The 24,620-nt window shown below is 39.7% G+C and overlaps 3 protein-coding genes across 3 annotated transcripts in view; 1 reads left to right on the top strand and 2 right to left on the bottom strand.

Annotated features, from left to right (window-relative positions):
- Positions 1 to 10,214, bottom strand: part of LOC120560526 (GTPase IMAP family member 8-like) — a 13,849-nt gene extending 3,635 nt beyond the window's left edge. Inside the window, exons 1-8 of the mRNA XM_039803141.1 lie at positions 10,183 to 10,214; positions 8,572 to 8,666; positions 4,772 to 4,849; positions 3,714 to 3,767; positions 2,928 to 3,572; positions 2,764 to 2,829; positions 299 to 1,489; positions 20 to 171 (exon numbers count right to left, since the gene is read on the bottom strand). Coding sequence (XP_039659075.1) covers positions 20 to 171; positions 299 to 1,489; positions 2,764 to 2,829; positions 2,928 to 3,572; positions 3,714 to 3,767; positions 4,772 to 4,811 — 2,148 coding nt within the window. The 5' untranslated portion in view covers positions 4,812 to 4,849; positions 8,572 to 8,666; positions 10,183 to 10,214. The remainder of the gene's footprint in view (positions 1 to 19; positions 172 to 298; positions 1,490 to 2,763; positions 2,830 to 2,927; positions 3,573 to 3,713; positions 3,768 to 4,771; positions 4,850 to 8,571; positions 8,667 to 10,182) is intronic.
- LOC120560525 (GTPase IMAP family member 7-like) lies at positions 8,589 to 20,072 on the bottom strand. The gene is made up of 5 exons (XM_039803140.1): positions 19,994 to 20,072; positions 15,961 to 16,639; positions 11,778 to 11,949; positions 10,183 to 10,197; positions 8,589 to 8,666 (listed from the first exon to the last, which is right to left on the bottom strand). Exons 1-5 carry the CDS (start codon positions 20,070 to 20,072, stop codon positions 8,589 to 8,591), a joined length of 1,023 nt encoding a protein of 340 aa, XP_039659074.1.
- LOC120560846 (L-rhamnose-binding lectin SML-like) lies at positions 14,093 to 24,620 on the top strand. Its single transcript, XM_039803729.1, has 7 exons — positions 14,093 to 14,267; positions 19,886 to 20,101; positions 20,844 to 20,879; positions 21,133 to 21,183; positions 21,711 to 21,852; positions 22,482 to 22,642; positions 24,284 to 24,620. Exons 2-7 carry the CDS (start codon positions 20,071 to 20,073, stop codon positions 24,310 to 24,312), a joined length of 450 nt encoding a protein of 149 aa, XP_039659663.1. The 5' UTR covers positions 14,093 to 14,267; positions 19,886 to 20,070; the 3' UTR covers positions 24,313 to 24,620.

The raw sequence follows: 24,620 nt of genomic DNA, 5'->3' as shown, positions 1-24,620 counted from the left end.
TTCACTCTCACGTTTTTGCTTTCTGACACTCTTTGGTGACTGATCTTTGGGTTGATGCAGCTCTGAACTCTTTACTTCCTAGAATGGTGTTTCCTGAAGAGCTCTTTCCACAGCCGGTCTTCCCTATCAGCACAATCCTGAGACACTCTGGGCTCTGCTTCTCATCATCACCTGGGAAATAAAAAGAACTGGAGTTACTTTAAATATCTACAGCTGCTACAGAATACTGTAGGCTCAGTACTATAATTTGGGACATGGTTTACAACCCAGAAAATACATGTACATTTGAATTACTTACAAGTGATCTTGCTCTTCAGCCTTTCAAGTTCATGGTGTTGTTGTATGATCTTTTCCATTTGTACATGTGCAAAGGTTTCAGCTGTATAGACATTTGGTTTGTTTTGAGATTTCATCGTCTTTTCCACAGCATCCAACAGCTCTGGGATCTGCTGCTGGCCCTCGATGTTGAGAACAACATATCTTCCTCCACAGCTCTGACGGAGCTCCTGGATGTCCTTGTTTTCCTTAAGAAACTTAACAACATCTGGAGCTGTAGGATCTGACTCCACAGTGAACAGAATCATGGTGAAGTGATTGACTCGAGAACTGAAAGTGTTCTGGATGGTCTGTAACTCTCCTTTGTCTTCATCAGTGAGGGGACCCACAGGTAGGACCAGGATGAAGGCATGGACACCCTCAGGATCACAGAGGGAGATACACCTGAATGATTCCTCCATCACTGCCTCCTGACGTTCTCCATACAAGGCAGGCAGCTCCACCAGGGACACCCGACGTCCACACACCTCTCCCTGATGTTTAACACACTCTGATGGGTTGGAGACTGAATGGAGCTCTGTCTGTCCTAAAATGGCCTTGGCTGCTGAAGTCTTCCCTGCTCCTCTCCTCCCACACAGAACCAGGTTTAAAGCTGGTCTGATGTGTCCAGATGTTGGTCTGATGATCTCTTCAGTGAAGGTGAGGAAGGTTCCTTTGTTTTCATGCACAATCTTCTCAATCTTCTGCAACAATGATCTGTGGTCATCTTCAGACATGCTGTAGTGTCTTCCTCCACAGTCTTTAAGGAGTTCATTAACACATACACTCATTTCATCCCCCTCATGTGTCATGATGATCATTGAGTACTTAAAGGCATCTTGACCAAACAAACTCAGGATGAACTTCAGTGTTTGTCTATTCTTCTCAGTGAAATCAGATGGTTTCACTAACAGCAGGAGGACATTTGGTCCAGGAGGACAAAGAGTCACACACCTCATAACCTCTCTTCTCACGTTCTCCTCAGACAGACCGAACATGTCTGGAGTTTTCACTAATGTTAATGGTCTCCCTCTCCAATCTCCAAAGGTGGCCACACTTTGCTTGATTTGGGACATTCTTTGGTAAGGAAAACCTTTGTCCCTAAAGATGAAGTTACAAAGCTTTTTCTGTTTGTCCTCACTTTTTCCCAGAAGCACAATCCTGAATGCTGATGCTGTAAAACAACAGAGACAAAGATAAAACAGCTTACTATGAGGCTAAAATCATTTACATTGCTTACATGATGACATATCTTCCATCATCTCCAGGCTTGGGCAATGTTCCGGGTCAATTCATAGTGTCAACATTTTGGCTTCATACCACACCAGCAGCATGTTTCTTTTCTTTTCTTTTTTCTTCTTTTAATCTTTTTTAATTGTGTTTATGATTGTGGTTTACTACTTTGTTCTGCTGTAGTCAGCAGACAAAGTTAATATGTTAAAAGTCTAGTTATGAACGACATGGATCAAAGATTTGTGCATGGCGCATCTGGTGTAGCCTACTCACAAATACTGTTTAAAATGTCAGCTATCAGCTCCAGCGGCCGCACCACAGCCGAAAGCACGGTGCAGCGGCGCCTGGTGGAATCAATTATAAACTAAGCATGCCTGCTCCATACAGCAACAGCAGAGAGTAGCAAGTGTCAGATTTCACTTTTCACGCGCCAGGTTCAGACAGAGACTTAACCGACAAGACAATGGCGGAGGATTTGGTGTCAAAGCAAGCAAAATCTTTATTTGGCAATATTTCGGATTGTTCGGAGCAAAAAGGTCAAGCTAGGTAGGTAATTAAACACAGGAAAGCCACAGTGCAGCCAGATACTTTACTAAAGAAAACAATTTCAAAATAAAACACCAAGGTTGTGACTTCTCAGCTTTGTCTAGAGCAAAACACGCTATGACAGACAGACATCCAACAAGGTTTTCCTGATATTAAACTTGAACTAGTCTACTATTCGTAAGGTAAGAAAATACTCAGAAAACATTAAAAATTTAAAATTGCGCAATTTAATCTATGAGGTTAAATATTGTCCAAAGAAATACTGTGTATATTATGAGAGCCATTTGAAATCTGTTATTACAAATAACCAAATCATATTTTAAATAACACTGAAATCATTATGTCCCAAGTATTCCCACAATAGCTGAGGGACAGCATATGTCAACATTTCATTAGATGTGACTGTGTACATTAATAAATTAATTATAAGTTTAACCAACTAGTATTTCTGGTGCCGACTTGCGAGGGTAACAATGTTTAATCGACTAGTTGACTACATTGCGCACATCCCTATTATTAAAATTAAATTCTTATAGATAAGATTGCTTTTATTTTATTGCTTTACAATTGTGCAGAATTGTGGGATGTGTTTGGGTTCATCCCAGTGAAAAGATGCCACCAAAAATCTATTTTCAAATACATGATTAGCTTTGTGATGAATTTACTTACTGTGAGCCACAGGGGTTTTCTCTGAGAGTGATAATTGCGCAGTGATTTTGTTAACCAGTTGCAGCCCTGTAAAAAGAAATTGCAGCTTAATGTTCTAATTTGATCAAGGAGGATTTTTGTGACCAAGGGTTTCATCACCTTGTCAGAAATGTTTCTGCACTTACCAGCAGCTTTAACAGCATCTGTGATGGGAGTTTGTGTTTCCTTTTGTTTTGGACTTTGATGATCACCTGGTAAAGTAGATGTTGTGTCCTTAAATACATCACAGCTCACATGCTCTCCATTGTTCTCCTTCACAGTTTGACCCAAGCGTGTTAACAGCTCTGGAGGTTCAAGACCCTTCAGCTTCAAGTATCTGTATCTACATTTTCTGATCATGTCTTTTAATGGAGGGTGTTCCATGTATGTTTCCATTAAACCTGATCTCTCTATTCTGGGTGTTGATATCAGATCCAATGAATGATTAAATGATCCGTCACTAAACTTTTCAAGGATTCTGCAGAGCTTCACTTTGTGTTTCTCAGTGAAGTCTTCAGGCTGTAGAACCAGCAGGAACACATGAGGGCCAGGATCAGAAAGTCTCACACAGTTTTCTACATGTTCTGTCAGTTTTTCTTCAGAGATGTTGGGGTGCAGCAGATCGGGAGTGTTGATCAGAACTATTCTTTTCTCCTCCAACTGTCCTCTGACTCTCTGACAGCAGTCTGGTTCTTCCTCAGTTTTGAACACAGTCTCTCCCAGTATCAAGTTCCCCACTGAACTCCTCTCAGACCAGCTGTTCCCCAGCAGAACAACCCTCAGCTCAGACACTGAAACACAGAGATTTAGAAAAGGCAACTAAATGCAGACTTGCATGTATTCATTTATAGTTTAATTGCTGTTTATCTTAAGGGGTTTAGTTTCTTACTTACAGATTTTACATACGAAATATTGTAAACTCAGATACTCACTGTTAGGTGGCAGCCACTCACAGCTACTCGAGCGCTTCAGAGGATACAGATCATCTGTGATAGGAAGGATTCATCTGTTTACTTTATCACATGTGGCACAAACACTGTCACCATCTGTTTATTATTTTGATTTAATTGCCCTCTTTTCATGTTTTTGAGTGATATATAAGTACTAGTAGCTGCTGAAAACCAGAGTCAAGTTTCCTTTATGCAAAAGCCCACTTGGTCAATAAAACTAATTCTTATTCTGATCACTCAAATGTCCCACGCAGTCTTCTAAAACTTTGGACAACATCTTAAAGGGATACTTTACCGACATTCAACCAACTTGAGCAGCAACACATTTTTTCCGGCACTACAGTTCACATTCTTCATCTGCCTCAAACAACACATTTGTGTCCTGTGGTGATGATGACGGGTCATTGACATATTGACAACAAAGGGCTGAAACCTGCTGCAAGGCAATACCCTACCTGATTAGACTGATAATCTGACAGCTCAAGTTGATCAGTAGACCAAATAATCAGGTAATATAAAATTGTATCCCTCCCTTTTTTATAATTTCATGTGATCAGGCATGTAGTCATGGCTGATCGTAATCTTTCTTATGGTTATTATCACAGCTACACATCAGACACCCAAGGCTTTTAAATCATTTTAGAATCACACATTTAAGTAATACTGACAAAAACTGTTAAAAAAAGTGATAAGGCAGCAAATTCAAACAGCACACTGGCTTGTGTTTTGTCTCCACCTAGTGGGAATCTCTTGGCAGAATGCCAGCCATTGAAAGAAAGACAAGTCTCAGTATTTCTTCAAAGGCAAGGATTTTTATAAATTGAAAAATAAAACAAATCATGATTTCCTTTCTGTATGTGACAGAGATACGATAAAATAATAGTGATAAAATGTGATGTAAAGTTGATTGAAAAGTGACTATGGTCCAGCTGTGGGTTCTATCTCATCTCGTCTGAGGACACAGCCCTTTAGTTATCTGTATAATCTGTAGACGGAGAGAGAGACTTTTATCTAGATTTATAAAGTCTGACAGGACTCACCTGATGCTGCAGTCGCCATGGTGTGCTCTACTGTGAACATCACTCATTCAACTGAAGACCAACTGCTGCATTAAGAACCTAAAGAAAGACAATTTTATATTTAAATTATCTCACTTATTAACACCAAAATGTTTTAGAGAGGAAATATAAGTAGATTGTAGTTCTATATATTGAGCTATTATTGAAACCTCAGCCACCAGAAGACCCTTAAATTTGGTTTTTAAACATCAGATCACTGTACACCAGGGCCGTACTGATAAATAATTAGATTAGCATAGTGTTAATATGATTGGTTTATGTGAAACATGGCTGAAACCAAATATTTTCTTATCACCTGACCACACCAATGCCCATATTGCTCTGGGCTGCTAAACAACTTACTTCCTGTATTGTAAGTGTAGTTTCAATTTCACCTCATGATATTACCGTTCCTCCGGCTCCGGCTCCACTGTCCTGCCCGTCTATCTGTGCTCCGTCCCCAATGTTTCTTTTTCGCTCTCTATCCGCTCGTCTTTCCTCCTTGTGTCTCAGCCATTCATAAATAAAACACCCGAAACACCACACTATATACAACATAAGAAAACTCTGGCTGCCTGGCTCCACTTTGTGACATTTATACAAAAAGTATAAATATAGGCTATAAAATATGAAGAAGAATTATCTCGTGGCCAAGAGATACGTATCTTGAGGCCTCAAGATACGTATCTCGTGGCCACGAGATAGTTATAATTAATTTTTTTTTTACAAAGTGGGGCTTTGTAAAAAAAGGGGCTCCGTAGTTTACAAAGTGAAAAAGCCCAAAGTCCACCCCAAAGGGACTTACCATCTCCAACAGAAAACACTGTTCACAATCTGCTCCAAACAGCTCTATTGTAGTCCAGCCTTTACTTCTGTGATGAACGTGCATCACTTTAATGCTCGCCTAGCTGCTAGCGTAGCACGCCCTCATACTCTGCTTCTGACAACCCATAGACAGTATATAATGGACCAACAGACCCCGTTGCTCTGAACGGAGACCATTGGAGGATATTAGAAGCACTTTTCCGTTGAGCGCTGAGCGTTAATGCGCAGCCTCCAACTGAGAGAGACGACGTAGATGTGACGTGAGCAACCTGTCTGAAAGTTGTAAGTCTTCTGGTAGCTGTGCCAAGAGAAATCTCAATCATTCCCAATCTTGCAGAGATGGAGAGCGTAGGTATATGTAAGGAGATAACATGGGCACAGGCTAATTATTGCTAACTAAAATGCTAGTTAACATTAGTAATTAAACCTAAACAGCTCATGTAAGTCGAAACTGTCTGCGAGCTTCTCCTGTACTATACGGTAATTCCTCTACTATGCGACAGTAAGTCGCGTGGTTATGACACAATCGTTAGTCTATTTTTACCAAGGGGGTAAGCTTCGCTTCAGAACTCGAACCTCCGATGGCGCCATTTTGTTGCTACAAAGGTATCACCTCCTGTTAGCATTCCACTGACCGCCATTTTTTTTTTACGTCACTTGACTGCGAATAACTTTACATCTGAAGCGTTTAAAGACTCTATTTGTCCATTGTTTAGTTCTCAAGAAACACGACAATGTATAAAATGCTCCATTACCTTGTACCTCACGTTATGGCTCCGTAGCAGACGTTTTTGTAAAACTAGGCTAACGATTGTGTCATAACCACGCAACTTACTGTCGCACAGTAGAGGAATTACCGTATAGTACAGGAGAAGCTCGCAGGCAGTTTCGACTTACATTAGCTGTTTAGGTTTAATTGCTAATGTTAAATAGCATGTTAGTTAGCAATAATTAGCCTGTGCTTATGTTATCTCCTTACATATACCTACACTCTCCGTCTCTGTAAGATTGGGAATGATTGAGATTTCTCTTGGCACAGCTACCAGAAGACTTACAACTTTCAGACAGGTTGCTCACGTCACATTTACGTTGTCTCTGTCAGTTGGAGGCTGCGCAGTAAAGCAAGGGATCTCCGGAAAAGTGCTTCTAATAGCCTTCACTGGTCTCCGTCCAGAGCAACGGGATCTTTTGGTCCATTATTTATATGTCAATGATTTTTACAAAAACGTCTGCTACGGAGCCATAACGTGAGGTACAAGGTAATGAAGGGCCTATAGGTTAAAGTCTGTATAAAGCTCAAATATGCTGAGAAATCATGAGCACTGTGTAAGGGATGTAAGTTCAATGATTTTCCTCTCAGCAGAGTGATGTGTTGAAGAGGATGTCCTATTTGATTCTGTGATTAGGTGGCTGAGTGAGATCAATGATTGTATGTGTAGTGTTGGAGCCCCCCCAAAGAGACTCTGACCTCAAAGGGACTCAGACCTTTACTTACCAACTCACAACTGTTTACTTTATCTAACATGTTACCTAAACGTACCCCTTATAAACCATGTTCTTCCTGCAGCAAGTCAGAGTGCATATTGGCTTTGTCTCTCCAGGTTCTGCAGGACCCGTCATTGATGCTGGAAACTTGATGTAATAAAACCTTTATGATCAAGTACAGTGTCAAGCGGATTTCCTCTTCAAACAGCATCACAGTATCACTACTCAAAACACAACAGGAGCCTTTTATACATTGTCGTGTTTCTTGAGAACTAAACAATGGACAAATAGAGTCTTTAAACGCTTCAGATGTAAAGTTATTCGCTGTCAAAGTGACGTCAAAATGAATGGCAGTCAATGGGATGCTAACGTCGGGTGATCGTTTTGTAGCATCAAAATGGCACCATAGGAGGTTTGAGTTGTGAAGCGAAGATCACCCCCTTGTGACAACCTAGTAGTCCTTACCTAGCTACTGCACATGTGCGACTCCCAACAAAGATGGAACAGAAGTGGGATGCCTCACTCTGTAGCTAAAACAGAGAGTAGGATTGCACGATATTGACAAAATATGATATTGCGATATTGATTATGAATAATGCGATATAGATATTAATTTAGACATTTTTAAACATGTAAAATGACAAAAATTATGGGAAAACGCATCAAAATAGATTAATAACAAGTTTTCTTAGAACACAAGGTTAATTTCAACTGACGGTCATATTGGACTAGTCCAACATGAATGAATAAATAATGACTACAGAACAAGACATGTTTTACTGATTGTACAGAATAAAATATATAAATAAAGAGAACAGGACATGTTTTACTGGTTGTACAGTATAAAATAAATAAATAAAGAGAACAGGTCACAACTTTTCTTTCGCTTTTCTGATTCGTTCCGTTTAGTTGTCTCTATCAATTTCTTTATTTACATCGTCACTCTGTCGAAATATGCACACACATGATACGCTCCATAGTGTTTGTCACGCAATGGACCTGTGCGCTGACGTGCACTAACATGTGCAAGTGGCACGGTAACTGGCCAATGATTATAGCGTTTCAAGCGAGCTCTAAATCAAACACAACTAAGCCACACAGCCAACGGAGGGGACTCAGCGCTCCACGATTAAAAACAAAATATTGCAACCCCCTTCAATATAATATTGCGCAACGTGATATTGCGATAACGATATTGAGTCAATATATAATGCACCCCTAACAGAGAGCTCAACACACTGGGTGAAAAGAGGAGCTGCAGCAATGTGTAGTAGTACAACAAAATTGTGTTTTGTGAAAATGAAACCACATAAACCTATTCTGGTACAACCTCTAAATACAATTATTAACCTGAAAATGAGCATAATATGAGCACTTTAAGGACTTTAGGCTACTATATACATAACACTGTTCAGCTATCTGCATTAAACTCATACCTTATTTTTTGTGGCATTTATCTTGAATCTACTCACCAGAAATTATTACTTTTTCATTTCCCCTCCAATAAAGACGTGTACAGGCCTGGTACAGACTGATAGCTCTGACTCACTGAGAGCTGAGTGTAGGCCTAAAGAGGAGACAGGAGGTCAGGAGAAAGAACCAAAGATTAGATGCAAGACGAAAACTCTGGACTAAATTCTGATGCGTAACTACGCTTATGCCCAGACCAATCAGGGGCCTGCGTGACTGGAATATATTGATTGACAGCCAGGGCCTCCTATCATTTTCATTAGGCTACTCGCGACAATCCCAGCAGTCCCGCGTCCAGCCACTGACCAAGCGGGAGTGAGAATGGGTCAAATTAATTTCCTTGTTTCTGATATGAATAGGAGACCGTTCTCTTAATAATATACATCCATGGACGAGAAACGTGTGTGACTCGAACATCTCACATTTACCAACAAAATGTAGGCTACAGCGAAAGACCGTTCAAAACATTTCAGACCGTCCTGCCAACCTTTTAACATCAATGTAGACTGTAACGTTTTTTCATAAACTCGTTGAAAGCTGCTGCTGTTTCAATTCTGTCGGCTCTCTGCAGCGGGCGGGGCTGATCCGTCCCCCCCGCGACAGACGCGGACCCACACACACACACACACACACACACACACACACACACACACACACACACAATCACACACGATGGATGCAGGAAAAACCGCAGATGAGACGTACAGGATGACCTAAATTGAGGACAGCTACGCTTGTTATTGTAAGTGCAATGATAAGTTAAAGTCCAATAAGTACTTTATCAAACCGTATGAATATGTGTCCCAGCCCAGGATAGGAAATTAACTAACAATGTAAAAAGATCAACAAGCCACTGACAGTGATCGATATGTTCATATTTGATTCATTCAATAAATTATAATTTATTTGTCTTAAATCCACCAGCCATTTTCATATTATACCAACATTTGCAGCATCCTGAGCCTTTTTGTTAAGGTTAGGCTACTATGAAATTTCAGCCCAGAGTAATTAATTACTTAATAAGAACTATACCAAAAAAGTTGAAACTTTTTTTTGCAACTTTCACTGTCTTCCGCAACTTCATTGCAACAAACATACAAAAGACATCGCAACTTTTATCGCAATTTTTTACAAAAGCTCATTCGAAATCAGGCATTTTGGGCCGCAACAATCTCATCCTGGAGGGACTGAACACTGCACCCAAGGGCGATCAGATACCAAGAGAGGATGATTTTCTCGTCTTATCTAAAATGGCGTCTCGACACTTCACTTTGGCCTCATTTTGACGAAACCATTTGTTACAGTCGTCTCACTAAATCTCCTCATTTCAGAGAGATTTTAGAGGATAAAAAAGCATATGAAATCATAACCGGACCACCGAAGAGTATCCGTTTTCTCACATTTCCGATTCAAACATAAAGACCATTAACTTGGCTGGGTACAATCAATACTACACATATCACATGTTAATACAGTAAACCTACATTACGTCCACATATACAGTATCTATTATTGCTATTTATTAACTTTATTAACTCATCAACCATACCGATACTTTTACTTTAATTACTCGGTTAGTATTCGTTTATCTAATTTTTGTCGAGTTTACTTACCTGCTGGATTTCTTGCTGCGAAACAAACAAGAGTAAAAGTGAAAGTAAAAAAACGGTCAGGGGGGAGGAGAAAAAGTTTACCAGGAGCCAAAAATGTTTTTAAAGCTATAACTACGCTACTGGAAGTGTAGGATATATTTGTGTAGATTAGAGACAGATTGGTTTGATTGAGTGTCATTGTCTCATTTGTAAAGAGCTTTGTACTTTTTAAAACTTGACCTTCTGATATTTACTATTAAGCTCTATGTTGTATATTTATATTTATTTATGTTGTTTTTGTTGTACCTGCAGATAAAAGCATTTTCAGAAACATTTGACAAAGGTTTATTATCTGTAATTTACAAATGCTAGACTATTTTACAGCATTACAGTAATTTGCAATCATGCACTTAATCATTTCTATTATATATATTATTATATTTGCATTATATATATGTATATATTGTATAAAACTATATTTGTTTGACAAAATTTCTCAACTCAAGGTCTCCTTACTGGGTTTCTTCTTAGACACATCTCATGGCCTTAATCAGCAGTTGGAGTTTTCTCAGTTGCCATGGGTATGGTTAAGTTGGTATTGTCACAGCACAGGATAGTACTGTTAAAATAAGTTTTGTTGTTAAGTGTATTAGATTTAATTAGCCTACCACTAACTCTTATGATTGTACCAGCTACTTAAGTATGTGCATGGACTATTAAATAGAGTATGTGGCCTCTACATTCCACAATGCAATGCCGTAGTAACAGTCATAACAGAAAAAAGGGCAGCGACCAAGGCAGCTCTGTAACATGTAATGCTTCAATTTACATTTCTACATCTTAGAAATCTTTGATTTTGTCGCCTGTGACCTTTGGACTAGTTCATTAGGCTACCTTTTCCATTAAGTTAAGCATTACAATTTAAGAGGTTTATTTGTCATATGCACAGTAAAGACACAACGGATAAAAAAGGAGAATAATACAATAAAGCTTAAACAAACAATAAAACAAACAATAAAAAGTTGTAATAAATATTTTGAAAAAAACATTGCAGCTCTGTATGTGGTGTCAGTCCAGGAGACTAGGAGGGGAAGATGGAATGTGTGTGGAGGGATAGTGCAGAGTTGAGGAGTCTGATGGCCTGTGGATAGAAGCTGTTTGTGAGTCTTGTTGTCCGTGCTTTCACACTCCTGTAGCACCTCCCTGAGGGCAGGAGTGTGTAGAAACTGTGTCCTGTAGTGAGGGCTGCTCCACAGTAGTCTGGCTATCACCAAACCAAGCTCAATCTTTTAAGATTGCAGGGTAAAATCAAATCGCCGGCAGATCAGGCTGGGTTTACCCAGTCTAGCTCCACAGATGAGTAGTGCAGTTTTTATAACATGTGGGAGAGCCTTCCTGTCCCGAGCAGTGTTGTCTCCATACCACACTGTGATGGAGATGACACTCTTCACTGTACATATGTAGAAGTTGCTACTCAGCACGCAACCCTGTGGGGTCCCTGTGCTTACATTTCTGATGTCAGATGTCCGTTATCCAACTCTGACTTGCTGGGGTCTGTTTGTAAGAAGGTCTGTATGGTTTGACCGTGTTAAATGCTCAATAATTAGCATTCTCACATATGCGTCTTTGCCTTTAAGAAGCATGAGGGCTGTGTGGATGTTGGCGTTGACAGCATCGTCAGTGGACCGGTTCTGTCGATACGCAAATTGTAATTGGCCCAGGGTGGCTGGGATGGTTCTGTTGATGTGGGACAGGACTATCCTTTTAAAGCACTTCATTGCAATTGGGCTGAGTGCCATGACGAAAGTCATTTAAGCAGGTCACAGTACTTTTTTTTCGGTAGGGGCACAATGGTGGTGGATTTGAAGCAGTCGGGCGTTGCCAGTAGATCTGAGATAGACACGACAAGGAGACTCTCGGGAAGCGTAGTGGTAATTATAGCTCAGTGCGTCCGACAAGATGCATAAAATGTGTGTTGAAATCAAATACATATTGAGTATGCAGGGCATGGTATGCGATTTTGGACACAGCCCCCTATGTCAAAGTTGTACATACAATATATGATTAGAATTAAATATTTTCTTATGTAAAGCTAACATGGGAACAAAACATATTTTTAAAGTACATCTCTCATTGTAATTGTGTTTGTGTCTTATTGAATATTCTCTGTAACTCTAAAGTGCAATTGTAATAGTGATAAAGATGCTGTATTTCTGAACAGGGGGAGGGCTAGAAGGGGGGGCATATGGTGGCACCTGCCCCCCCTGAAATATGATTGGCCCCCATAATCCATGGGCTAGAGTGCAGTCAATCTGACAATTGCGATTTCTATTGGATCAGAGTACTGTCACTTGGCTGCCTGTTCTGTCAATCTTCTCAGCCCTTGTCACATGACCAATTAATGTCTTCATGACAACTATTAAAAATTCTGATACCATGGAACCAGCACTGGACATGTTTTTTAAACAAGTTGCAGACTGAGCCTATAGAAAATGTGTGTTATATTTGGATACAAAATTTGTTTAAAGTGCCCATATTATGAAAAAATCACTTTTTCTGGGATTTGGGGTGTTCTTTTGTGTCTCTGGTGCTTCCACACACATACAAACTTTGAAAAAAATCCATCCATGCTGTTTTGAGTGAGATACAGTTTCTGAATGTGTCCTGCCTTCAGTCTTCTAGTGAGCTGTTCAAAATCGGCTCAGACTGTGACGTCACAGTCCGAAATGAGTGTGGATTTTACTTAGCATAATTACATTGGGTTGTTACAGATTTTGTAATGCTGTAGTCTAAGAAAATGCAGTTGAAATTACATTTAGCATTATTTCTTTATTTCTCTAAGTTTTGTTTACCGTTTTAAATACTAGTTGTGATTTGTTGATCTGTTTTCGGTTGCTAATGCCTCGTTCGGACTATGTAGGGGCATGTATTGCTTACGCTTGTCCATTACAACATTGGACTTGACTGAAGCTACATTGGGTCTATGTTTTACTTTAGATTTTCCCCATTACAGGGAAGCAACACATACATCTGTTAAATATAACCAATAATAACGTCTATTTTGCACACCTTACAGCAAGCAATTTGCACATTGTATATGCATGCAAGCATAAGTCTCATGTTAGTATGTCCATCGACTGTTCAAGAAGCAGTTATCAGAGGATGATGCATTTGTTGTTTTTATAGTTATCTTTTAAACCACTTATTAGTTGTTCTTGTGCTGTCTCCATTTCTTTGATTTTTCTTTCTTTTTCTCTGAGTTCTTCTTTTAGCGTTGTTTCTTTATGACTTGAAAGATCATCAAGCAGTTTATACTCCTTGCTGTGCTCTTGCTTCAGTGCCTCCTTTTCTTCCATATGCTCCTCCATCAGACCTGCAAAGTTCCTGATGTATTTCTGTCTGAATTCATTGAAGTCTTCCGCTTGTTTTCTAGCCTTATCTTCATATTTCTTGTTCATATCATCCATTATTTTGGTATATTTTTCCTCTAACTCTTTTATTCCGTTTCGCTCCTGTTGTCTTCTGTTTTGATTTTCACTTTTTATTTTGTTGTCATGTTTTTCTCTCTCCTGCTCATATTTCATTTTGAGCTGTTTGAGTCTAGTTTTTTCCTGCTCTCTAGCTTCCTTTTCTCTGTGGCTTTTTTCCCAATATTCTTTTCGTTCTTTCTCCTTAGCTTCTCGTTTCTTTCTCATCTCTTCTGTACTCTGCTGTAGCCAGGGGCGGATCTACAGGGGGGCAAGGGGGGGCAGCTGCCCCCCCACTGTAGGGCCTTGCCCCCCCAGCTGCCCCCCTAACTTTGGCATTCAAAAAACTTTGCTTGTAAAAACAAACTGCCACTATGTGCACAGGCTTCTTAAAACATTGAAACAAACAATTAATTTATATTAATTCATAATAAATAATAATTGTAGATGTAATCTTAGCCCCCTGCCCCTCAAATACTTAGCTACGTCCCTGCATCAAACGTGCAGAGCAGCGTTCGCACATTCAGGCTCGCACACAGCGAGTCTGCTGCGGTGTGGGGGCCCTGCATCCCGGCAAAGACTGGAGCGACTGAGCTGCCCCCCCTCCCCGAGCCTCTCAAAGTGAAGTCTGTTTCCCAGGTGAAGTTAAAACACACGTTTCATCTGAAGTTAAATTTGTAATAATTATAATGTCTGCTAAAGGCGAGTCAGTATCAACAACAGCGCGTCTGTTAGCCAAAAGTCAAATTGCTCCCTCGTGGGTTGTAAGCGCATTCTGCTGTTTGATTAGTTTGATTTCAGTAAAGACAAGAAGAGCATAATACAGAATATTACAAACTGGCATGTTTGAATTCATGACGTTTACAGAGGGTCGCCGTTTCGGTGGCGTTACGTTACAACACACTACACAGTGCTTGCTGAGACCGATCATTTGTATATGATTAGTTAAGGAGTAGGCTACTATAAAATCCACTTCCTCTCACATATCACGCCAATACGGCTGCACAAATTAAACCAGGCAACATACTTTACTGTCAAACTGGGAAAACAACAAATACAACGGGATTAAGAAGGCTAGTCTAAACATAACTGATGTGTGCATGTAATAAATGTCGTCTGATGTTATGTTTTTTAGGCTACTTATTAGCTACAGGGCCCTACAGTGTAATGTAATACAAGAATAACAAGAGCTTTTCACATCTTGACTTTTGCAGGCCAGAGTAGCTGGAGATATTAGCTGAAGCCTAAAAGTGGGGATATTGCCAGCCAAGAAAATCCTGAGTAGTGCACAGGAGGAAGAGGAGGAGGGAAATGAAGAAGGAGAAGACAGTAAACTGGAGAGACCAGGCAGGTCAGAGCAGGAGAAGACCACAGAAGGAGATGCAGAAATGAGTGAAAGAGAAGAGGGAAAGGAAGAATTGACAGTGAGGGATGAAGAGGAGGCTGCAGGTTCAGAGAGAGGGACAGAGGCAGAGAGTGATCAGGAGGATGAAGATGACAGAGAGGAAGAGGAGGCTGCAGTAACCCCTGGACCATATGGTTGGTTTATATTCTCCTTACATATAAATTGCAGTACAGTAACATAACATGTCCTGTGACATGATGTGTTTTCAGTTTTTGGCTATTTCCATTCTGTTGTATATGTTATAGGGTTAGATATGTAAATATTTACATATACAACAACAGTTCACTCTTCTCAAGACACTTTACAGATAGAGTAGGTCTAGACCACACTCTTTAAGTTACAATGACCCAACAATTCTCCCAAGAGCAAGCATTTGGTGCAACAGAAACATCAGACATATCCAGGGTCGTGGTGGTCGCTGGTTACATACAGATGGATACAGATATAGAGAATTATGATTCATAATAATGGTAATTATAGTAACAAAAAAGATAATGGAACTATGAATAGAAATAATAGTTGTAGCAGTTTAGGGCGTAGCAGGGCGTTGCGGGGCGTAGTAGGGCATATCAGTTTATGTATGAGGGTTTCCATGTACCGTCTTCCCCTGCCACCCTACCAAGATCTCTTGCTACCCCTTTGCCCCCCCATGTAAAATTTTCTAGATCCGCCACTGGCTGTAGCTCAGTTCTCTTTTCTTCATCTGATGCAGAATTTATTTTTATTTGTTCCTGCAAAACGTTAAGCTTTTCTTCCCAGTCCCGTTGTTCAATTTCTTCCTGTTGTAATTGCTTTCTATCTTCTTCTTTTCTTTTTGCTTTTCCTTTCTTTCTCTTCTCAAGCTCCTTGTTAATTTCTTCCCTCTTTTCTTCAAGCTGTCTGACTCGCAATGCTCTCTCCTGTTCTGTTGCTGCCCTCTTTGCCGACATTCTTTTTTCCATTTCTTTCATTTCTTCTCCATGTTGTCTTTCGAGTTCCTCTCGCTCTCTCTGCATCACTCCTTCCATGTTTTTCAGGATCTTCTCCACTTCTTTCTGTATAGCTGCTTCGGCCTCTTGCAGCATCTCATTGCTGTAGCAGCCACCTCCATTTTCCTTCACCATGGTGTCAATCTTGTTTATCAGCTCAATAACTTGCGTTTGGTTTTGTTTATCATAGTTATTGAACACATGGTATCTTTCTCCACAGTCAGCGATCAGTTTCTTAAAGGAATCATCACAATCTTCTTGAATGTATTCCTCAACACACTGCTTCTCATGTTCCAGTGAATCTCCTCTTGTGAAAAGAATGAGGGTGAAATTTTCAGATTTTTTTCCAAAGACGACCTTGATGAGTTTTAATGTCTCCTTTTCCTCTGATGTGAGTCTGCCAATTCCTAACACCAACAGGAAGACATGAGGTCCTGGAGCCAGAAGACTGATGCATTTCACCATCTCCTCATACACCTCTTCATGGGACAAAGTTGTGTCGAACAGACCAGGAGTGTCGACCACAGCGACAGGACGACCGTTCACTACGGTCTCTGCTTTCTGACACTCTTTGGTGACTGATCTTTGGCTTGATGCGGCTCTGAACACTTTACTTCCTAGAATAAAGACTTTACTTCCTAGAAAAACAAGAAATCTGATTGGAAAAGAATAAATGTGACTTTGATCCTCACTATAATCATATATGGCTTAGAAGAAACACCCTCTTCTTTCATTATGGCCCTGATTGTGGGCGTGCACATATATCCGTACCTGAGACAAGCTATTTCTTCAGCAAAAGGACAAAGTTAATTTAACTTCCAGTGCCGTCATCAGGAGAGTAATCCTATGACAGACAAGTATGTTGAGTGATCAATAAAAAGAAAAGTACAGAAACATTCCTAGTCCAACTTTTGAGAAGTGTACAGTAGTCTTTTGGAATTAATAGTCTTTTTCCTTTCTTTGTAACAGGTTTTCTCTGCAGTTATTACACAACAAACGTTTGTTATTTTAGTCGGTACAGTATAGATCTCAACATAAATCAAATCTGAGCAAACATAGGGGGATTACAGGGTGTCTTGATGGCTGACGCACACCGTATAACTGCCAATTAGGTTCTGGTTGGGGACCTTCAGTCACTCTGCATTTTACTTTTCAAAGAAAAGAAAGAGAATGCAGGGGAAAGACATTTAAAAGCTTTTTTGATTGCATGTCAAATTATTATTGATATGCAGCTAAATCTTGATCTAGAGCTTTCCCTTGCTGCTTTCATGATCCACCCAAACTTGGCAGCGACACACAGTCACGCTGTAACAAAACAGACCTTTGACCTGCAGTTTGACTGTAAAAGAGACTGTTGGGCAACCCAATATTATGACAAACCAAAAAACTCAAACCAAATGATTTAAGAGAATACTTTCCCCCAATATTTAGCACATATTAGGTTTTTGTTAAATTGATTGACAGTAATCTTACACACATACAAAAAAACAACTCTGAAATGTCTTTATACCCGTGGTTATAAAGGTAAATGCTGATATCAGTACAAACTCAGCTGGAAGTCAAACAGAAAAAAAATCTGAAATCAAAAAGCATTTATTGCCAAGTGAACAACATTTACAAGGAATTTGCCGTGGGGGTTGATGCAAACATACACAAACAAGATGCGCGTGCACATCCCTCCAGATTGTAAAAGACTGCTTCAATGGAAAAACATCCTACAGAAAAGAATTCTATTCTAGCATTGGCAACAACTGCCTACTGCAAAGCAACCTAAACAAAATAGAGTCTAAAAGAGAGTCTGACAATAAACGCAATGTGTAAACAGTGTCAGTACTGGCAGAGAGTTTGATAGATGGAGAGAAAATATTACTAAACGCAATCGCGGCTTATCTACATTTTCTCTCCATCTTTGAAATGCTTCACCGGTATTGGCACTTTTTATTCATAAACATGAACTTGAATCACAGTAGCCTACATCATCTTTAAGGATTTACAGGCCCACCAGTTTACATAGAAAACAGCACAGTAATCTTTATAGAATTGCTGCTGTATAACAGCATCAGGATGAAATGAATGACTACTGGTACAGGTTACTGAGCCGCTGAGGACAGAGAGGGGACAGCTGCAGGAGGATGGCTGTATTTTACACTTCTGGTGTTTTTTTTGCCTTTTCCAGAAAACTGCCGACCCCAGCTTTAAGTTTTTATTGTTTGTTGTAGAAATCGTTAAAATCTCCAAACTGCCTCGACAGTGTCCATTACAAATGTATGTGTATATTCTGTGTAACAAAAAAAGCATGTATAGTCACCAATAACTGAACCCAGGATAACCTCATAAATGTGTAACACCATAAGTAACATTTGTCAACTGTCAAGTCTCAACCACACATAAGTCATTCAAACTTAAATCATTAAACATTTGAACTCGCATGTCGGTGAAAAAGCTCTTGGCAGTTATGTAAGCTCATAATGGCGTTGGCCTCCTGTTGCTGAGCTGCTGTAGTGGACTCTGGTATTTATGAGCCTGAGGCCGCCATCTGGACTGCTTCAAAAGCTGCTGATGACTGCTGGGACTTTTTTTTTTTTAAGAGTTTTTGGTGTCTTGGTTGGTCTTGGAGCAGTAATTATCTGTGGACTTTTGGTTTTGGCTTCTTCTTCAAAAATAGATTTTGTTATTGTGCATAGTTGTAAAGTCCCTAAACTGTGCTAAGTTTAAAAGTATATTTAGTTGTTTCTGACACTTGAGTCAGAGAAAGGTTGATTAAACGCTGTGCTGATATTTGAGGCCGTAGTTTGTTGTGTAAATTAGGTGCTCACACCATATACATTGCACTACCACCTCCAAATTTGGAGGCAAAATCATACTGGCTACTTGGCTTTAGCCAATGTTCACATTTCTGTAGGTAAAGTAATGTTTTTTCTTAGAAATAAATAAAAAGAGAACCATGTAATTATCTGCAGTATTTTTGGTTTAATGTGTTGTGCTTTGTGCAGGTATTTTAGTTATATTATTTACTAGTATAGTATATTTTTTTTACAATCCACCATGGTAGTATAGTAATCAGACTGAACTGTCATTTCATTTTCAATTATTATACAATCTGACATATATTCTCTTATGTTAGCCCAGTCATGTATCCCTTAATGCAGTATTCAGCGTAGAACTGAACAATTGTCAGTAGTCAATTATCAGAAAGTGAATTGGCAATAATTACCATTAATCATAGACCAGACAATCAATCAAGAAAATAATCTGTAGATTAATCAACAATAAAAATGATCATTATTTGCAGATCTAATAGAGTCAATGCGGATACGTTTTTCACAGAAAAAATGTCAAGTTAATATGTTCCTTTTAGAGATATTTTTTCTATGATTCAACTTACAAAAACCTGTACAGCTGCAATCATCTCAGCCACACGCCTTAGAAATTTTGCTGTCCTTATTTTTCTACTAACTTCAAATTCCACCTACAGAGTTCTGATTGGCTTGGTTGTTTTACACCTTAAAAGACAGGCATCAGTGATAGATCATTTAGAATTGCTGAAAATTACGAGATGTGGCTTCTGAGTGAGCTTCTGTTCAGCTAGGGCTTAAAGAAAAGGGGTCATTGTCTGTTTTTAAGCTGTCACAAAGATGAAAGTCCCCTATATACACCTTGTATATGTACTGCGGTATAAATTAGGCTATATAAGTTCCTCAAAACACGCTTGTTTTGTAAATTTGGGCCTTGGTAACAGGCCACCCCTGGATAACAGATCCAGATGTTTTTCTTTCAAGCTTTGAGCTTCTTAATGAGAAGCATGGAGGAGAATGAGGTGCAGCTGGGATTGAAAGTGTTAAAGGTCCAGGAACCTGTGGATTTTACAGATCTCTCTCCTGCAGCTCTGCAGGGTTTTACATGTTCATCACATCTGGGTCAGGAGGCCCTGCGTGCCTGCAGCGGCGGGACAGGCGTCTGCATGTCTGCTGTCAGGACGGACACATAAATACCTGGACGTCCAGAGGCTGCTTTCACTGTCAGACTGTCTGCAGGTGGAAGACAGAAGAGGAGGCTGAGAGACACCAACATGGTCCCACTGAGGTTGGTCGCCTTCGGCGGTGAGTTTCCTCTCTGTTTTAGTCAAACATGCAGCGTTTCATAACCCTGTTTGGTTGGATTTTAGTAGTGGAATTTATAGCTTTTATTCTGAATGCTCTGGCAACTTTGTTCTCAAACATAAAGTATAAGGTATTAACTCTGTGTTTTAAATCTGCTGGGTGTTCAAGCTTGGAAAGAAAGAGTTGTAAATGTTAACAGTGAATGTCAGAATGTAGATTCATTCCCTGGATGCTGTTGTCCCATAATGTGACCATAAACAGTTATTTAATATTGACTTTTATATCTGGCTTTTTTTTTCTGTATGCTACTTTCTACATGTATGTTGACATTCCTAATGAATATGTATTCATAAACATGTATATAGGAGCTAAAGGTGAACTGATCACAGATTGTGACTTTCTGAAAACATTACCTGCTGGTCACATTCAGATCTTTAAAACAGCTTTCACATCCATTCTAATGAAAGTCTGGTGTTTTATGCTCAGTATTTAGAAAGCTGGTAATTTTGTGTTTATATCTTTTGAGTGAAGATATTACATAAATACCTCTTTTAATTTACCTCACTGACAGCTGTTATTTTTATTCTTTCTTCAGATCTCAAAATGTCACAAATGCAGAAATGTTTCAATGTTGATTTATTATAAACTGGTTCTATGGGATGCCTGATTACATGCATGTTGTGAATAATAGTGTTGAACTGATGAAAATTGTAACTCAGATGAACTTGTCTTGTGTTTTCAGTGCTGGCTGCCGCTTGGTATTTCACTCGCACTGCAGGTAAGTGCAGAATGAATATTACATTACAGTTTGATGGTTATGTTCTCCATATTTAAATGAATGTTCTTTCTCACACAGTTTTCAAATTAATCTACATGCTGTTCAACCCAGATGTTTTTAGTAATTGTGTGTGTGTGTGTGTGTGTGTGTGTGTGTGTATGTGTGTGTGTGTGTGTGTGTGTGTGTGTGTGTGTGTGTGTGTGTGTGTGTGTGTGTGTGTGTGTGTGTGTGTGTGTGTGTGTGTGTGTTTCAGAGGGAGAGGTCATTTACGCCTGTTTCAATGAAACCGCTACGATGTCATGTGGTAAGAAAACACAGAAACCCTCTCATCTTTCTCTCCTCATAGGAACTGTTCAGTCACTCACCACTTTATTTTTACTTACTTACTGACTTAAACCTAAATTTCACTTTCAAAAGGTCAACATTTTGGGACATATCCTTGGGCCACATAATCCTTCGTAAAGAACAGCAATTTCTTGTTTTTACGCTTTTTTCTTTAGATCAAACCAACCAGATACACCATGTTAATCAGTGAGCTTTTTCTTAGGAGCTGGCAGGAGGATTTTGTTACGTTTGGACAGAGCCAGGCTAGCTGTTTCCCCCTGTTTCAAGTCTTTGTGCTAAGCTAAGCTAACCGGCTGCTGACTGTAGCTTCACAAGAGTTGTATCAATCTGAACATCTAAAGGCCTTAACACACCAGGGGCGTGAAGAATAAACAACACAAAAATGAATAGCCCACTCGCCTGCAAATATTTTGCATTAAAACTATTTAAATGTGTATTTAAATGTGGTGCTCTAACACTTCATACTCCTCCCTCCTCCTCCCCCAGATGTTGGCACTAAGATAAAGCTGGATCACATCCTGTATAAGGTTGGGGTAGGGACGAGGTGTGGGGACGGAAAACCCTACCCAGATGACGGGCCGGACACCTACTGCTCCTTCCCCTGGGCTGAAATGGTGGTGGAGGATCTGTAAGAAAAATCTATTTATCTATTTTATGTCCACTGGAGGGCAGAAGAACTACACAACAAGCTGACAGGAAATACCAGGAGAAATCAATTACATGGTTATTATGGGACAAATGACTTAAGATAAACCTTTATTGATCACATAGTGGAAATTTGGTTGTTGCTGTAGCACAATGACAGAAATAAGTACTGATGAATATACAGTAAAAAAAGGTGTGAAGAATAAAAAGAAAAATGTAAACTATACAAGAGCATTTGGAGACAATATGGATGGCCAAAGTAAAACCAGAACTTCCAGGTTCTGGTCCACAAGTAAGGAAACCTCATTCAGAAGCCCATTTACTTTTCGAACTACGTTAATAGATAAAAATCAAAAAAACTTTAATACAAAACCTTTTGTTTGTCATGTGGCTCGCTTTATGTGTTTAGACATTTTTTTTTTATAAGATTTGATTTGCCAAACGTTATGGCTCAGAAGAAGAGGCGAGTCAGACATGTCTGTATTAACAGCAGGACGTATACGAGCAAATGCTGTAAAACGTTTTAGGCTTCAGGTGAAAGTGTTGGTGAGTTTTATGGACATGGAGGAAACCATGTTAGCAGTAAACCTATCCACCTGTTTCTGTGTGCAGCTGTGCTAACAGGAGGTCCTGTGAGGTCCCCGTCACTGAGCTGGTGTTTGGTGAATATCCCTGTAAGGAGCAGACCCGGTACCTGGAGGTGTCCTACACCTGCGCCAAACCCCCACCTCCTCCACCTCCACCTCCACCACCTCCTCCAACCAAACCTGACTGTACGTACACACAAACACACACACACACACACACACACACATGCATGCACACACCAACCATAAGTTCGAAAAGCTACGGAAAATTAAGCTTCACAACTGTAATTCTTATGATTTACTTTACGTTTTTCTTTTGTTGCTGTGTGCAGGGGCATAGCACAAAATTCTGGGCCCTGTAGAAAGGCATTTTCTGTGGGCCCCTCCCCGCATCCTTATCTTTTTGGGCCCTCCTCACATGAGGGCCCTGGGTACTCAGTCCCCTTTTTCCCCCCCCTGAGTCTGACGCCCCTGGCTGTGTGCACCACATTGATTGCTGCTGTATAAGAACGCAACTGGCTGCGTAGGACGGTGGTCGGGGAGGATGGGTGGGCCTTAACATACAGGACACAAAGCCTGGGAGATGAATTCGCTTCCTGGGGAAAACAAAAGACTTTCACCTAGGATATGCATGTTCCTTGGGAGTGTTTTGAGAGGCTTGCTTTGTGTAGCTTAGCTTTCTAGCATTTTGCAACCGAATACAAACCACAATATTTTCCTAAACTGTATCCTGCACAGTCACCTATTCTGGGGTAACTAGACCACCAACTACCGCTGACCTGACGGAGCACAACGACTGGCAGCTTGCGTTACTCTGTACCTGGCCAGCGCACAATCACCTATTCTGGGATAACTGAACCACCAACTACCACTGAGCTGACGGAGCACCACGACCGGCAGCTCGCGGTGCTCTGTACCCAGCGCACAGTCACCTATTCTGGGGTAACTAGACCACCGACTACTGCTGACCTAACGGAGCGCCACAACCGGCAGCTCACGGTGCTCTTGACTCGGCTCAGAGTCATCTATTTTTGGGTAACTGAACCAACGACTACCGCTGACCTGATGGATAACTTTTCGTACGATATCATACGAACCCGTTCATGAGAATGTGTTGGAACACACACACCCGCTCGCATACACACACACACACACACACACACATGCTCACGCGCGTGCACACACACACGCACACACACACCTGGCTTTAGCCAATGTTCACATTTCTGTTCTTGAAATGTATGCAAATTTGCAGATATTTAATAAGATGCCTCATTTGCATATTTAAACATAACATTTCAGAAAACTTTTAATAGAAAAAAATGCTTGTATTAATGTAAGTCATCAGCTGAAGTGTCATGGTGATATCTATTAGTTAAAATGTTTACCTATTCACCTGTAGTGTTCAGATTTTATGCTCCACATATCTGAAACTAATTCCCAGAAAACTTTTTCTGCATCTGTCAGATATTTTAAATCAGGGCTTAACACCTTTTCTGTTTACATTTTGTTTAATTAAACTTGGAATATTTAGTCATATCTTGCACTACACTTTAATCTTTTTATTTTATTGTTTAATCAGTTTCAATCTTTTCATTATTTTTTTAAGTCTTTTTATATTGTCTTTTATTTCTTTTCTTAATGCCTTTCTGTCTTATGAAAAGCACTTTAAATTGCCTTGTTGAAAGGCTGAGGCGCTTTACAAATAATAATACAAATTATTCAAATTTAAATGTGTTGTTATAGTATAAAATAGTTGTTTTCTTGTCTGTGAAATATAAATATAATATAAAGATCCTGACACTCATGGTTGTGTTTTATCTGCAGGTGAAGACAAATCAACCGATGAAGCCTGATGCCTTTTTTAAACTTTGTTGTTCGTCACTGTGGACAGAACAGTTTGAAGACACATCACCTTCATTTCTAACATCAGAGTTCAAGTCTCAGTAAATAAACTTCATGGTGTCTTTTGTTTTTTACTGTCTCACAAAACAGAAAAAAAAAATCATATATAATAGAGCTTAAAATACAAGCTATTTCTCTGGTTTCAAGAGGCACAAGTGTTTGTTGTGTTTTAGTTATTGCATCTTAATGCGTAAAACATATCAGAGCTCATTTACTTGAGAAGGATTTTAAGTCAATAAAAGGTTTTTCTCCTATTTTG

Source organism: Perca fluviatilis, chromosome 6 (assembly GCF_010015445.1).
Source record: "Perca fluviatilis chromosome 6, GENO_Pfluv_1.0, whole genome shotgun sequence".
NCBI classification, from domain to species: Eukaryota; Metazoa; Chordata; class Actinopteri; order Perciformes; family Percidae; genus Perca; species Perca fluviatilis.
This window is presented reverse-complemented; position numbering and strand designations above follow the sequence as displayed.

What these genes read in the sequence shown, in the direction of transcription:
- LOC120560846 (XM_039803729.1), top strand. Translation starts at nt 20,071, where the DNA reads ATGGTCCCACTGAGGTTGGTCGCCTTCGGCG. An exon ending in GTATTTCACTCGCACTGCAG is followed by an intron (nt 20,880 to 21,132) that starts GTAAGTGCAGAA and finishes TGTGTGTTTCAG; the next exon opens with AGGGAGAGGTCATTTACGCC. An exon ending in GAAATGGTGGTGGAGGATCT is followed by an intron (nt 21,853 to 22,481) that starts GTAAGAAAAATC and finishes TTCTGTGTGCAG; the next exon opens with CTGTGCTAACAGGAGGTCCT.
- LOC120560525 (XM_039803140.1), bottom strand. Translation starts at nt 20,072, where the DNA reads ATGTTGGTGTCTCTCAGCCTCCTCTTCTGTCTTCCACCTGCAGACAGT. An exon ending in AGCAGCCTCTGGACGTCCAG is followed by an intron (nt 16,640 to 19,993) that starts GTATTTATGTGT and finishes TTGTTTTTCTAG; the next exon opens with GAAGTAAAGTCTTTATTCTA. An exon ending in AAAGAAATGGAAAAAAGAAT is followed by an intron (nt 11,950 to 15,960) that starts GTCGGCAAAGAG and finishes CATGGCACTCAG; the next exon opens with CCCAATTGCAATGAAGTGCT.